General features: G+C 48.7%; 2 protein-coding genes across 2 annotated transcripts in view; one reads left to right on the plus strand and one right to left on the minus strand.

Annotated features, from left to right (window-relative positions):
* Positions 1 to 1,299: 1,299 nt before the first annotated feature.
* Positions 1,300 to 5,887, plus strand: SOD1 (superoxide dismutase 1). Its single transcript, XM_084273389.1, has 5 exons — positions 1,300 to 1,421; positions 2,274 to 2,367; positions 2,852 to 2,921; positions 4,901 to 5,015; positions 5,602 to 5,887. The coding sequence occupies exons 1-5, from the start codon at positions 1,347 to 1,349 to the stop codon at positions 5,710 to 5,712; spliced, it is 465 nt and encodes a 154-aa protein (XP_084129515.1). The 5' UTR covers positions 1,300 to 1,346; the 3' UTR covers positions 5,713 to 5,887.
* A 3,277-nt stretch (positions 5,888 to 9,164) lies between these two features.
* SCAF4 (SR-related CTD associated factor 4) overlaps positions 9,165 to 15,382 on the minus strand; it is a gene marked incomplete at its 5' end in the record, with an annotated part of 46,312 nt that continues 40,094 nt past the window's right edge. Inside the window, one exon of the mRNA XM_084279175.1 lies at positions 9,165 to 10,458. Within this exon, the coding sequence (XP_084135301.1) occupies positions 9,617 to 10,458 (842 nt within the window). The 3' untranslated portion in view covers positions 9,165 to 9,616. The remainder of the gene's footprint in view (positions 10,459 to 15,382) is intronic.

The following is a 15,382-nucleotide window of genomic DNA, read 5'->3' on the forward strand; positions in this document are numbered from 1 at the left end:
CAAACCTTGCATGTCTTTCCCCAATCATACAGGATTCTCAAGTAGATGACTTAAAACCCACCTGGTCTTTTAAGTCATTTTTACCTTAGTCATATAAACAGATTACCTAAATTCCCAGGTATCATAGTATCATTTTGTGCTTCTGGTCTAATTTCTTAACAGTGCAGCAGAAAAACAAGCAAAAGGAAATAATTACATGAACTCTTTCATTCTTCAAATGCTCAACGGTTGTAGATCTTTGATAAAGATGCAGAGCTGTATGCTGCCCGAGTCCGGTGGTAACCTTCCCTTGGGGTCTGTTTGCCAGCGTTATCGGCGCAGAGAGAAATATTTTTATCTCTCCCTTACACATCCCTCAGACAAGGAGCCGTCCGCAGCTCCACTAAGGTGCTTCCCGTTTTTAAAGCAGAGCTCCGAGCTGCATACTACATATTTGCCCTGTTACCGCAGCCAGTCCATGTGCAAAGGCGCCTCTAAGAAAACTCAGTAGCTGAGCAACACCAGCTTCATACTGTAACTTCGATGTTTTTTGTACAAAACATCTTCTGGGCAGGGGAACCGCTTTGAAATGCAACCCTATTCGGTGCCAGCTTCAAAACCACATTCCATTTTTACACGGGACACACCTCAGCCGCCCACAGCAACCCCAGACAACAGCCTCCAGGGGAGGGAAAGAGATAACAGAGGCACTAGCAAAACAGCCTCTGCAGACAAGGAAAGTGCTGCTGCTTCTCCCTGTCACTGCTTTCCGGGAGTGCCTGAAGGAAGCGGCTTTCACGTGTCAAGCTGCAACGCTGCACGACCGAGAGGCTGAAGCCCGGTGAGCCGAGAAAGCTCTGAGGCGGGACTCCTTAAGGCGCGCAGCCTCCTCAGCCACCGAGGGCCACCAGCACCCGAGCACAGCAGCGAGCTGCCCCGGGCTCGCCAGAGAAAACACGGAGGAGGCCAAAGCACGGGCTCCGACCCTTCTGTCCTCGCTACTGCCCTCGCCCAGGCCCTCCTCGGACACCAGGCCCAAGGGGCTCCGCTCACGCCCGGCCCTCGCTGCTGCCGCTGCTCCAACCGTTGCAGCCGCCGTTACACAACAGCCGCCACACCCCCTCCCCCCTCGGCGGCCGCTCGCTAGCCCAGGCAGCGGGTACCACTGATTGGCGCGCACGCGCGCGCCGCCATAGCCCACCCCTCTCGATTGGCCGCAATAACTGCGCGAGGAGCCCCGCGAGCGGGCCGCGATTGGCTGCGGCGCTGCCGGCCCTCCCTATATAAGTGCCGCGGGAGGGGCGGACCCTCGGTGTCGGCGGGCAGGGTGCTGTGGTTGTGGGGCGCGCTCCGGCTGCCGCGGGAAGATGGCGACGCTGAAGGCCGTGTGCGTGATGAAGGGGGACGGCCCCGTGCATGGCGTCATTAACTTCCAGCAGCAGGCAAGGGCCGGCGGCGGGCGCGACTCCTTCGCCGTGCGCTTTCCCTGGGGGCTCCGCGCCCACCGGTAGCGCTGAGTCATTGCGCGGGGCGGGCTGCGCGCTTCACCCTTCCCTCCTCGTCCTCCTCCTCCTGTCCGGCGGCTGCCGGGCGCTGTAGCGGGCTGGGCCTCGGGCTGGGCCGCGGCTCCGCCGGCTGCCTGCGCCACAGCGCTGCTGGGAAGGACCGGGCCCGATGCCCCGAGCCAGGCAGGGAGCGGGTGCCTCCAGCCTGGGACAGACCGGTGCTGGGAGCGCTGGGGAGCCCTGGGGGGCAGCTTGTGCCGCCCTGTGTGCCGGAGCAGCCCACGCTGTGTGCGGGAAGCAACCCACGCTGGCTGCCCGCCCCCCCTCCTGCTTGGGGGCGGCCTGCTGAGCCTGGAGCCGGCCTCGGGCGGACTCCGGACCTGGCTTACCCCTGCCAGAGCGGCCCTTCACGGCGCTGCGGCCGCCGAGAGGCCAGAGCCTTCCGGCGCCCCCGGGTCGGTGCAGGGGCCGGGAGTGCGTGTGGGCTGTCCCGTAGAGGAAACGTGACTTGGGTGTCGCTTTTGCTTCAAGGTGGAGGTACGCGATCCTTCCCGAAAGCAAGCCCTCGGATAGAAGGCGTTCTGTTCGCATCTTGGTCCATGTTAGAGAGAGTTTTAGGTGGCTAAATAACTGCAGCCAGTCTGTGGAAGTGGGTATTGCCGTGTGTATTGGGTGTGGGAGGGCGGTCATTCATGTCTCGGTAGTGGAGTCCCTAGTGCTTTCAGGGTAGGAAGGTTCACTTGACAATGTTGTACTTGCTTTGGTGATGACAAACTCTTTCTGCTACAGGGTAACGGACCAGTAAAAGTTACTGGAAAAATCAATGGCTTGAGTGATGGAGAGCATGGCTTCCACGTCCATGAATTTGGTGACAATACAAATGGTAAGATGTCTGTGTAGGCTTTTGAGTTGTAATGTAATTGCTCAGCTTTAAAGAGCTTCGTTTAGTGCTGCAGCAGCAGCTGGTGTTAAGTGTGCTTAGGTCTCATGACTGCAAATGTGTTTTAAAATGATGACACTTCTTAAGGAATTGCTTCTCATCTAATACTTTGAACATGTTTAGGCTGGTGATCAAGATCTGACATATCAAGCACTAACCTAAATACTTTGATAGCCTAATATTATGAAACCAGACAGCTTTCAACTGAGCCCAGAGTCTTCTAGAATAACTAATCTTACTCTATTAAATTTCAAAGTCTGTAGTAGGTTAGTTAATTCCAGGGGATTAGTAGAACATATAACAGGAGTTACATCATTAGTGACTTTGCTTCCTCTGACTACAGGACTACCTTGGTGTCGTGTGTAAGCCACAGATTTAAACTGGCTAATGAAAAACCCCAACTTTTGATGGCTGTGTTGTGTTTCAGGCTGTACCAGCGCAGGTTCTCACTTCAATCCTGGCGGCAAGCAGCACGGTGGACCAAGTGATGCAGAAAGGTGAGTCTAATGTGCTCAGCCTCTTACTGGGTCGCAGCTCTGTGCAGCAGCCATCTCAGTGATACCTTGTGCTTGGAAAGCCACTTTAACAATAATGCCAGGGCAATACCAGAAGGAAACTGGCAATTAGGGTCACTTAACAAAGGCTCTGATAACTATATGGGGATTTGTTAGTTACCTTGGCTCAGAGTGTGGGTAAAGCACAGCCCTTGGGACATGTTCTCTGTTTTAGCTTAGGGGGGAGAAGAAAATAAAGGCTTTTGAGTGAAGGTCCCTCAGGGTGTGTAGGGAGGTTCATGTGTTAAAGCCTTACTTAGTCAGAGGTGACTTGCTTCTGTTTCAGGGCCAGCTTTTGACAACAGGGGCCCTAAGCTGTCAGTTGTTGAGCAGTATGTGGGCTTGTCATGTGGCTGATCCAGATCTTCAGAAGAAGGTCCTGAGGCTTCAGGGGAGACTGCAAGATGAGCACAAAGCTGCATGCATCTGGGCATGGTGGCTTTTATGGGGTGTGCTGGGCTGTGCTTAGCCTGTTAGCTGGAGTACTGTTACCTGCAGCCTGTACTCCTCAGGGGTTGTGTGCTGCGTGTCAGTACGGGCCTGATGCTTGTGCCAGCTCTCTCTGTACCTCAGTGGGAGTTGAGACCTGGCTCTTCCCTGAGGTGGTTTCATTGTTGTTACCTTCAGGGAACTATTGCACACTCACTAGATGTGGAGGCTGGGAGGGGGCCATGCAAGAGCTGCAGGCTGGTGTGATGGCAAATGGAGCTAGGAACAAGTGTAAAGAACAAGTAGGGTCTGGACCAGCCTTGTGACCAACTTGTGGTTGTGATGAGCTTGTGAGTGCTCACACTTATGCCCATAAAGGCATCTTTGCTGACTGATAAATTTGCACCTGAGTGATGAGCTGCATGCCAGACTGACTGTGTGAGCAAGCTGGCTGCTAGCCAGGTGTCTGGGTGTCAGAGCAGCATGAAATGGTGTGCTTGCAGGCTTCACTGGCAGCCAACTGCTACAGTGCTAAAGGTCAAAAAAATGGCATGAACATCGTGGCTTCTGCTCATTGTGCTTGGTCAGAATCCTGCTTCTGGTGTAACCTGCCTGCTCAGGCAGCTGTGGGCTGGGAATTCTGTAGGAGGGTATGAGAATTAGATCATTCTCCTGTCAGAGTTGAGTTGAAAAGATTGGATTGAAGCTTAAATCCAGCAGATTCCTGAAGGGGAAACTCCTTGACCTGATTTTATAGGACTTGGTTAAAATCACAGAATTGGTGCTGTGAGAAGCTGGCAGTGAGCATTCGGCGAGCTGAGCCTGTCACCTTGTGTAACTGGGAGGGAGGGCTTTAGAACTGGGTTGGTGTTCAAGGTCCTGTATCTGGATAGAGTAGTGTTGTGGGATGTCAGCTTGTCTTGTGAGTGGTTTATTCAGGGCAGGTGTGCAGGAAGCAGTGTGCTGCAGTGCCCTGACTTCAGTGAGAGCTGAACTGGGTGAGGCTTAGGGGAAGTCCAGGCAGAGACCTAGCTCTGCAAACTGTGGTACTGTGTAATGCCAAGTGTGTAGGAAGACACCAAGCTGACTCCAGCAGTGCTGGATTAGCAGTTTGGTAGCACTTGCTGCGTTCCCTCTGACCTGCCACTTGACAGACTGCTTTTACTAATCCTATTTCAGCTTAAAGCTGGTGGCTGCCTGTGGGATGCCTGATGGGATACACACTAAAAGCTATTAAGAATAGTGTCAGGGTTCATACCAAGCCCTGTATGTGCAGAAAGGTTACTATGCCTAATTTGAGACTAATGTCAGTGTGGAGAACTCTTGGCTATAAGAAGTGTTCAAGGTTGGTGCTGGTACATGAGGACATATGTGCTCTTTAAGATAAGATAGTGGAGTATCTGAGTCTAATGACTGGGTGTTGTGTGGTCCTGGCCATCACTTAGCAAGGCTTTGGGTTTAACCAAACTGAGCTTCTCTGCATGTTTGTATAGGCATGTGGGAGACCTTGGCAATGTGACTGCTAAAGGAGGAGTGGCAGAAGTGGAAATAGAAGATTCCATGATTTCTCTTTGCGGGCCAAACAGCATCATTGGACGTACCATGGTGGTAAGTGTCTTGATGCCTACTGGGATGCAGTAGGAGCAGTCTTGCCAGCAAGTAGAGACTTTCTGATGCTGGAGGGCCAGTCCCTGGTGTTTGTTACAGACCTTGGGGGAGTGTGGGATTTCTAGAGTGGGGAATTCTTTGAAGCCCTGCCCAGAAGTCAGGCTGTATATGAGTAGGGCATCTCACTGCTGTGAGATCCTAACTTCCTGCCTGCCTCCCTCCCCGAAGATACTCCTCTCTTTCCACCTGACTTGGCTTCTTCCAGCTCTTGAGTGACTAAGTAACTGCAGCACAGCAGTCAGCCTGGGATTGTAAGGGTGAATGTTGAGTCCAGTCTCACTCTGGGACTAGCAGTAGCCTCTTGAAACATGGGGGCTCGGGTGGTGTGTGGTTCAAACAAATGGGCAAGTCTTGGCCTTAGTTTTTAGCACTAGTATCAATGTGGCAGTGGTTCTCCTGTGATTACTGCCACCCTGCTTATAGTAGCTGGCAATACTGCTTGTCACTGCTGCTACTAATGAGTAGTGGGAGATACTGATTAGGTGTGCAGCAGCATGAATTAAGGTATCTTCGTTTCTCTTTCCAGGTCCATGAAAAACGTGATGACCTGGGCAGGGGGGGAGACAACGAGAGCAAGTTAACTGGAAATGCTGGGCCCCGTTTAGCTTGTGGTGTGATCGGAATAGCAAAGAGCTAAGTGTTGTACCTGCTTAAGGTGACAGTGATAAACGGGCTGTATCTCACTGCAAATGCTGTACTTGCCCTTCCTTGTGCAAGCAGAAGATTTCTCACTTAACCTCATTACTACTCTGCAAGACTGACCTGACTTTGTATGATGTATATTGCAATTAAAGCCACCCTGATGGAATGTCTCTCTGGTCTTCTGCTAAGGCATCTGCTGTAACCATTAAGTGTAATCTTCACTAACTGGAACTCCTGTTCTGTGTAATGGAAGATGTGTAGTAGTGATCACCTCCTGAACACCAAAACTTGCAGTGTGTTGTGTGATTTGGAGGAGCAGCCTGAGAGGTTCTACCAAGGCTGCTCACTGGTGAGTGGTCAGTGCTGTGTGTACAGGGGCTTCTTCCTGGCAAAGCTGCAGCATTTGTAGGTTTCAAACTTGTGTAATAAACTTGCTGGGCAAATACACCTGGGTCTTCCTTTCTGTAAAAAAAACAAATAAGTAAATGTGACTGCCCCAACAGGGACAGCAGGCTAACAGGGAGCTTGCCGTGTCAGCAGGTGAGGTGCCTGCAGCATCCATGTAGCTTCCAGCCAGTAACCCTGGAACAAGTAAGGTCTGAGATCAATCTGTACAGAGGTGACAAATGCTGTCCTGTCCTATGTGTTCCTGTGACAACTTGACACCCTCTGCCTGTGACTGGTGGGGCTTCATGTGCTGAAGGACAAGCACTGCTTTGCAGGAACACCTCCTGGCTGTTACCAGTGATAGTGTGTGGCTGCAGTGTGTGTATGTAAGGTAGTAAGGCCTTCAGCACATGTGGTCTGGCTCCAGTGTGTGTCCTTGTGCCTTGCTGGTCTCTTCTAGGCGGGTGTGCAGTGAAAGGCTGGGTGTGTTGGTCAGCGATGTCTCTTCAAGCTACGCATGTGTTCCCAGGGTAGAACAGGGCTGCCCTTAAAAAGGGTTTGCTTTGCTGAAGTTTTTGTAAAGCTTTTGAGGGGTGTAATCACTGTGCCCTGGTGCCCTCTTAGACACAGATTTCTGAGTCTTTCAGTAGAGGAAAATCACTATTTTTAATGGAGATGTGCATCAATGCTCCTTTATCCTGTCTATAAGAGACTCATGCAAGCATTTGGCTGCAGACACCTGGGTTCCAGCATGGCATGGTACAAATGGTATGGATTTTGGTAGCACAGCAGGGTGACTGTGAGAACACGAACCTGGTGGTCCTGGCAGGGGTGTGTGCAGCCTTGACCCGCCTGTACCTCTTCCAGGTGAGCTCAGATTCAGCTGCTGTGGCAGACTGGAGAGTGACTGCCCCTTCCAGCCCCCGCTCAAGCATCAGGGGCTGCAGAACACTGAATGCCTACAGGTAACCACTATGACCTCTGGGGTTTGGGAACTGAAAGATGGGTTGTGTTATCTCCCCTTGCCCTGATGGTGGGGAAATAGTGGGTACTTGCGCTCAGTAGTTGTTGGTGGAGCGGCAGTGGAAGAAGAGCTCTGGCAGCTGCTTTGTCCCCTCTCCCAGCCATTCCTGGTGCTGTGCCTGGCTGCTTTGGAAGCTGGGAATATACAGGTCTTGGCTTTAAATCTCCTCTCACCTGGATGCACAAATAATGCTGGTCTTATGTGCCAACAGACCACTGTCAGGGGCAGGTACAGACTCGATGGTGCAGGCTGTAGTGACTCCACCAGCAGCAGAGGCTTAACACTGAGCTAATTAATCCTTGAGGGCAAATTTCTGGCTTGGGATTCTTTCAGAACCTGAAGTTTGGTAGTTGTACATGGGCAGGATAGTCATGCTGGTGGTGCTTTAAAGGTGGTGCACCCCCAGGAGGTTATTTGTGCGGTTACTGCTTCAGAAGGCAGCAAGAAACTCTCCCACAAAGGATGATGTCAAGTCCTGTGTGGTCCTAGGCTTTGTGTTCCGTTCCTTGTTGGGGAAAGAGAGAGCGTGGGGTGGCGTCTGTGTGAACAAACCTTCCATCTCTCTCATTCGTATCTTCAAATCCTTTAATAAAACGTATTCATTTAAAAAAAAACCAAACACCCTACCTCCTTACAGAATCGTGGCGGTTCTTACTAAGACAAGTCTTAAACATAAGACATAAATGTCTGGCTTGGTATGAGAAGTTAGTTCCACTGGCCCAGCATGAAACAAACAGTCAGGAAACAGGTTTTTAACACATGGAAGTTGAGTTCACTACAAGTATGTAAACAGGGTTGGGTTTGGTTGATGGTTTTTTTTTTTTTTCCTCTTTATTCCACTATTGCAAGAACATAAAAATATATGTCCTGACCCCAGCCTGTGGCTCTGTACTCCCCCAGAAACACACACACACTTCCCTCTGCTGCAGAGCAGCCCTGAAAAAGTGATATAAGAAAGCAGCTGCCCTTCACTGCGGGGGGAAAAACACACCCCAGAACAAAAAAAAAAAAAAAACCACCTTGAAAAAAGTAGCACACCCCTCTGTCAAGGAGGAAAAAGAAGAAAAAGTCATTAAACACGCAGAGGATTGATGGAGTTTTCCTGCTACGCTGCTAAACAAGGTTCAAGTGAAGGGCTGGAGCCACTGGAGCCTGCCGGCCTGCTGCATGGCTGTTGGAGGAGTGCCTTTTGGAGCACAACTGCCAGGACTCCTGCTCAGCTCCGTACAGCGCCTGTCCCAGAACCACTAGTGGGGCCGACCACCTCTTAGCATTTGGCAAAATGACTTTGGCGGTAGGGAGGATGGCAAAACTTACACAGCTACAAAAAACCCACACTCATTGTCCATCAGCCCAGTAGGCAGGCAGAACTGATCACCTACCTCTTGCAGGATTACAGAAGGTAGCCGGCGTTACCACAGACAGCGGCAGCGGGAAGAGGCAGCATTTTCAAACCCTCCTGTGCCCTCCCACCTCCCTTCCTTTTCCCAGCCCATTTAATTAAAAAAAAAAAAAAACAACAAAAGAGAAAAAAAATAAAAAAAGGTTAGCGTTTTCTATCGTGTTTTGGTGTCTCTGAGTTCTTTCACCCCACCTTCCAGAAGCATCATCATCATCATCATCAATGAATAACAAGCACAAAAGCTGTGGAAGTGGTGTGCTTCCTAGCCCACCGCACACAGTAATTTTATAACATTGCAAGCAGAGCAGGCTGAGTATGTCTGAAGGCGTCCACTTCGTTAAAAAAAGGCTAATTAGGGGAACATTTACCACAGAACCAGAGGGGTGGGAGGGGGAAGGTTTTTTTTTTTTTAAAAAAAAAAAAGAATTGATTGCATTGCAAACACTAAACAGTTAACTCTGCAATTAACATTGTAAAACCACTAACTTTTACCTAGTATGGTCAAGTAATCATTAAAATGCAGCAACCTAAAAATCAAGCCGTTACAAATAAAAACTTGCTTCTGTGAATAGCTACACAAACAGATGTAATTCTTTTAACAAATATAAACAAAACAGTCTAATTTAGACTCCAGTACAGCATTAACAGTTCAAACTTTAAGCTGTTGAACACTCCTTTTCCAATTCAGTGCAGCGTAGGAAGAATAGCACACGTTAAAGTTTGTTACGAAAATAGAGTTTATTAAAAACACATCCCTATTGTTTTGAGGAGCTTTCACCGTTACCTTTTCTTAAATTAAAAAAAAAATAGAAAGCACTTCTACTTCTGATTTGTAAACTTTTTAAAGTCAAAACTTTAAAAAAGTTACAGCAAAAATGGGTAATATTTTAATCATATCTTCAGTATCTCATGTTATGTTGTGGCTATTTTAAATAGAAGGGAAGCAATCAAATTGCTTACAATTCCCCACCAACTACCGAGGGGCTGTGAAAGAAGCAGAAGCAAATATAATACAGCAGACTGTACAACTCTAAAGCTCTACACTCCAACAAATGTCACTGTCGCCTTCCGACGACTTCCAGTCTCTTAGCGAGGAGGCTCCGCCGCTGCGCCCGTATCCTTTTCCGCGTGTTCCGCGGATGAGGTAGCCTCGGATGTTAACTCCTCCACAGGTTGAGCACCTGCAGGTTCCGACTCTCCCGCAGCAAGTTCTGAAACAATGTCTGCGTCTTCCATTTTGCCGCTGTGAGACTCGTGGTTTTTGTCGCTCTCCGCCCTGTCTGTCATCTCCGCTTTTTCCTTCCCTCGATTTTCTTCCTTGTCTCTACGAGACTCCCTATCTCTGGAATCTCTCTCTCTGTCTCGATGGCCACTGGACCGCCTGTTCCTGTCCTCCAAGTCCCTGTGCCTGTCACGCTCCGGGCTTCTTCGTCCCCAGTCTCGCCTGTCGCGGTTACCAAGCCGCTCGTGATCTCTGTCATCGCTGCGGTTACTGTAGCGCTCGCGATCGTTCTCTACCCGATTTCCGAAAGATCTCCTTCCAAACCTTTCCTGGTCTCTGTTAGGGGTGAACGTCTGCCGGTCGTTCCTAAACTGCCTCCCGTCTCGGTTATCCTCAGGTCCACCCGGCCCACTGCTCCCTGGCATCCCCCCAGGTCTCACAAAGTGACCCGGCGGTGGGAAGGGGGTTTTCATTCCATGGGGGGGAGGCATCCCAAAGCCCCCCGGCCCTGGCGGGGGCCCTCTGTGCATCATGTGGGGAGGCATGTGTCGTGGCGGCATCAAGGGGAAGCGCTGCAGAGGAGGGGGTGGGATTCCTGGCGGTCGCTGGAGCGGTATCAAACCAGGCCGGGCACCCAAGAGCCCCGTGGATGGAGTCTGCAGCCCAACAACAGGCGCCGGCGGAGGTGGTGCAACTCCTTGAGTGCCTGAAACAAACACACACACAAAGTGAAATCAGAGGCCAAAAAAAGCACAAGTGTCTTCAGCATTTCAAACATATTCCAAAATTCTCTCATGAAATGAGCAACCTCAAAACTGGGGGTGGGGAGCACAGTGGGGAAAGCTTCCCGTGCCACTTTGCACCCTGCAAGGAAAGCAGCATCTTCAAACAGAAGCAGTTACTGGTGCAAAGGCAGGAACTGATCACTGGCCCCAAAGGCCTCCCCGTGGGAAGAAGCCGTTGGCATTGTGCAGGTCGGAGCTCTTCCCTGATCTCCAGCTCGGTGTCCCGCTCCATCAACCAAATGCTGATGAAGCACCTTCCTAGTAGCCTACGTTCCCCAGGCTTCCAACCAGAGACACCTCACCCCCTTGAGATACCCATACAACTTTTCTCCTTTCTCACCAACATCAGCAAAATCACATCTGGCTGAAATGCTTCAGATTTCAACTGTTCACCAGCAAGACTTTCAAGGTGTGGCAGATGCAGTAAGCTATGATGGGAGAAGTAAGGTCAGGACAGGGCTGGAGTAGGAGCAGGACATCACAGACAGGCCCAGTTACCCTTCCAGACAAAAAGGATGATGCAACAAAATTTAACTGTAGGAGAATAAACCTCACAATGTCAACTAAAAGGAAATTTCTGGGCTGTTTTTTTTTTTTTAAACACAATTTCCCACCCTTTCCAGCAAGCACCCGACAGCACAGTCTTCATAAAAGGAAAACAAAATTCACTCTCAAACCACACAGGCTGAGAAAGCTCAGCCCAAAGCTTGTCGGCATCAACACCACGAACCCAAATGCAGGAGGATTATTACCAAGCTCCAGATGGGGATTTTGCAGCAACAAGCCTGGGCCAGCTTATCTTGCGTGCCTCCTTTTGTTTGAACTAGGAGCACTTGTCATCTTGTGCTCTCTGTAGCTGTTGCACTGGACCTGTCTGCTCACTCTGCTCACTACCGTTTATTTACCTGAAAACAAGCTCTGTATCTGAGCAACCACGTGTTGTTTTCTGAACTCCCCAACCAAAATGCAAAGGAATTGGCAGTTGCCAGCAGGACCAGCTCAGATCTCTCCTAATGCACCTCATGTTGCTTTACCCTCACCTGCCCAGACCGTAAGCAGTGTTTTCCTTCTGCACACGTACGTACAAACGGGAGTTAAGAATGCAGCTTACACACAGCTTCCTAACTCCCGCCCCGGTCAAACCAGACTGTGAAATAGTCAGGTAAATTCATACCAGAATTCAATACTTGTCTGTTCCATCAGTAAGAACTGCACTTTGGTTTCAGCTTAATGAGCACAGGGGAGTAGACATCTCCAGTAACCCTCTATTCAGCTATTGTAGCTTCCACATTCCTCTACCCAATTTACTTAGCGTTGCTACCCCAAGGAAGAACCTCCAGAAGAACATACACGTTACCTCACCCTTCTATTACACCCTCCTCATGCTGACAAACACCAGAATAGCAGAAACCTTTTTATTTAGGTGTTCTTTATATTCGGATTCGAAGGGAATTCTCTTTTGCCCACCAGGGCAACTTCAGGAACAAAGATGTGAATATACTTCCAGTCCATGGTACCATCTTACCTTCCCCTTCAAGCAGTCCCTGTAAGGCCTTGCTTGATCAGCCACACTCTCTGAAAGAGATGTTCCAGCAGCAACAGTTTTTTCTGTTTGTTTGTCTGGCAGGGTTTTTTCTTTAGTGTTTTCTTCCCCCTTTTTAACTCTAAAATACACAGCACTCCTCCTCCTCCTGTTCATACCCAGGGCTCTAAGTCACCTGCTTTCAATTCCTCTCATGGCTTAGTACTACAGATCCAACGAGACAGACGACAGCTTATAAGAATGGAATTTTTCTGAATTCTGAGGTTATTTTTGTTGGTAAGTAAAATAGCTGAAGATATTTGTGTTGGTAAGTAAATTGATCCCCAGCAGATTAAAAATAAGGCAGAAGAGAATACCTGAGACCTAATGAGATGGAGAGGATGAGCAGGTGCTTCCGCTCTATAGCAGCAGAGCAGACGTGGGCCAAACAGCACAAACACCAGGCCAAGTGCAAAAAGTTTTCTTAGTTTGAAGTAATTTAATTTCTCAACCTTATTTTTACATGACATGCAACACAGAAGCAGCATAAGGGTATCTGAAACTCATGCTCCTTTGATCTGGACTCCCATCAGCAGGGCAGCTGAACACTGGTTACTTTAAGTCAGCGCACCCAGGCTTTGAGGCCGAAGCAGACTGCAGTACCCTAAGAGTGGCCTCGCTGTGCTGATCCATCAGGTGCTGGTGCAAAACTGACTCCCCAAGAGCTGCCCAGAAACACGTCCAATTTTACTGAAAATGCTGACTGAAATCAGGGGGTACAGAGTGCACACGTGATGCCTAGGCAGATGGGAGCCCTTTGTCATCTTAGGCAGGGAAAACCAGTACACAGATGTAAATAGTCTGTCCAACTGGAAAAGAAGTACCAGAGCTCCCAGAGAAACGACTGAGTGATTGAGCACCGGAATCGACCTGCCCCAGCCTGTGTTGTATTCACTTGGCCCTAACTGTTAAGCCTTTTTGTAGCAGCTAACCTTGTCTTCCTGCTTATGGGCATGAAATAGATCCGTCCCCCTCACCAGCTGCTTAGTCTGCCTAACTTGGTTAAGGCACAGCGTTCAGTACTGGCGATATAATCCTCAGAGCTAAGGTGGTGTTCTGGTCACGTAAAAATACAGGTTGCTTTCACAGCTTGTATTTTATTTGTAACTTGTACCAGCGACGCGTGGTGAACGGTCCTCAGAACTCAGAGAGCATTTACTATGAAGAGCACGGATGTAAGTGGTGCAGGGAAACCCACGGCCAACCACCAGTGGCGTTTCACAGGTGCAAGAACAATCACACAGTGTCAAAAGTTCCATCATTTCACTTTACTCCCAAGACATAGCCCAAAATGCTACAGCTGTCCTGAAGAAGTGTCTTCTAGCCAGAGAGGTCACAGGAGCTGCCCCCTTACTGTTCTGACAAATCGGGTAGAAAGCCAGATTTCTGTGTGGCTGTAATTCCATTTCTGATTCCTCTCCCAGCTGCACAAACACCATGTTCCCTTGTGAGAATTATCAGCGTTACACACACTAACACAACTGAGATTGGTTTTTATGCTCAAAACCCTGAACTTCGCTTCACAAGGGATTACAGCGTCTCTCATAGCCCACCACTACTCAGCTGGGCCACTACAAGAAAGCAAGGGGAGGAGTGGTGTTTTCTGTTCCTGACACAACCACCCCGCTTCAGATCCAGCTCCTTTGCACATCGGCTGGAAATTTGTATGGGAGCACGAAGCCATAAGCAACAGATTCCAGCAGAACGGACTAGGGGTTTACACTTCGAGTCTGATGCTGATGTTCTGCTGCATTCAGCACATCACATTAATTCTCCTCTTGTTCTCCCGTGGGGAATGATGCATCGTGACATCAGAACACGAAATACTACTGGGAAATTCTTGAAAGAGGACAGTGTTGTGAGTCTTGTGCTGTTTTGGGGGGTTTGAGATGGAATGCTTTAGACCAGGCCTAGACTAAAGAAAGAAGCCTAAACTTAAGAGCCTAAATACAGCATACCAACATTTCTCAGGTAGTCAACGTCCATCACTGAAGCCAGTAGGAGCCTGTTCTCATTCACATAAGATGCTTAAACAAGAATGTGAGAGTCAAATGACATTACGTGTACGGTGTTGGTTACGGGTATTAAGATTTCTAAAGTTCCCACTCTGTAAAACAAACACTGAACTGATCCGGGGCAAAGCTGAATTCCATGAATGGTGCCAGAGAGCTCATGTTCCCTTACCTCTGAATTCTCACTCAGTACTATTGTGAAAGCAACAGTCATACGTGTATAGAAATTAGCAAACATGCTGCGTTCCTTACGCTTTTAACGGGGGCTTTCCACGAGACATTTGGCAATGTCATTAGGCTGAGCACTGCTCATACCCTGTATGAATCAAAAGCCCACCCTGGCTGTGAAGGAAGCATCCTGCTTATAACACAGTGCTGCTCCCATGAACTCCGGATACTGCAGCAGACCTTCCGTAACTTAATGCAGCGTACAGACAGGCCATGTAGTTACTTGAGAACAAACCATCCAGGGAGTAAAGAATAATAATAATAATTCAGCAGCAGCAGCAAGAGATGAGTACCAAGCTCAAACAGAACTAGAGCATCATTAATCCTTGAGAACACAGTTATCCCTATATGGATGTTGGTAAAAGAAGCACTAGACCAGAACCTAAAAGCTGCAGTAGGGTGTGTTTAACCAAGATAATAGATCACAGAATCTGAGCGTTCGAAACACAGCATCTGCAACAACAGTTTATTACTGGCCCAAATTACAGCATTTGCTCAACACTAAGAACAAGTTGGCAAATCAAAAATGATTGAAAAGCCTGTCACGTTCTGCAATATGCACACGTAAAAAGGAGTCTAAAAATACCTGCTTTGCAGATCACTTAAAAATGACATATGAGCACACACTCATAAAACCAGTTACAGTCTGGATAGCCTTGTTTGCATTAAGAACAAGAAGCTCTTAACAGCAGCGAGTACGATCACCGACACAACTAAATCAAAACAACCCAAGGGTGGTTTTTAGAAATAAGCACCAAAAAATTGAGACACAGTGTCCACATGAGATCGCTCCTCTGAAGCACAGGCACGTCTTTGTTGGAAGTGATGAAAGAATTACATTGGAGGAAGGAATGAAATTTAGCAGAGGTGAAACAGAATGTAACGTACATTACTAAGAAAGCATATGAAAACTTACAATAATCAATTCAGAATTACTTTTGTAACATATCTTCCATATAAAACCGGAACAGATTGATAGATAAGCTTCATTTTGAAGTTACAAAAATTAGGAAAGAGCTCCTG

The sequence above is a fragment of the Gallinula chloropus genome (assembly GCF_964237585.1).
Source record: "Gallinula chloropus genome assembly, chromosome: 1".
NCBI classification, from domain to species: Eukaryota; Metazoa; Chordata; class Aves; order Gruiformes; family Rallidae; genus Gallinula; species Gallinula chloropus.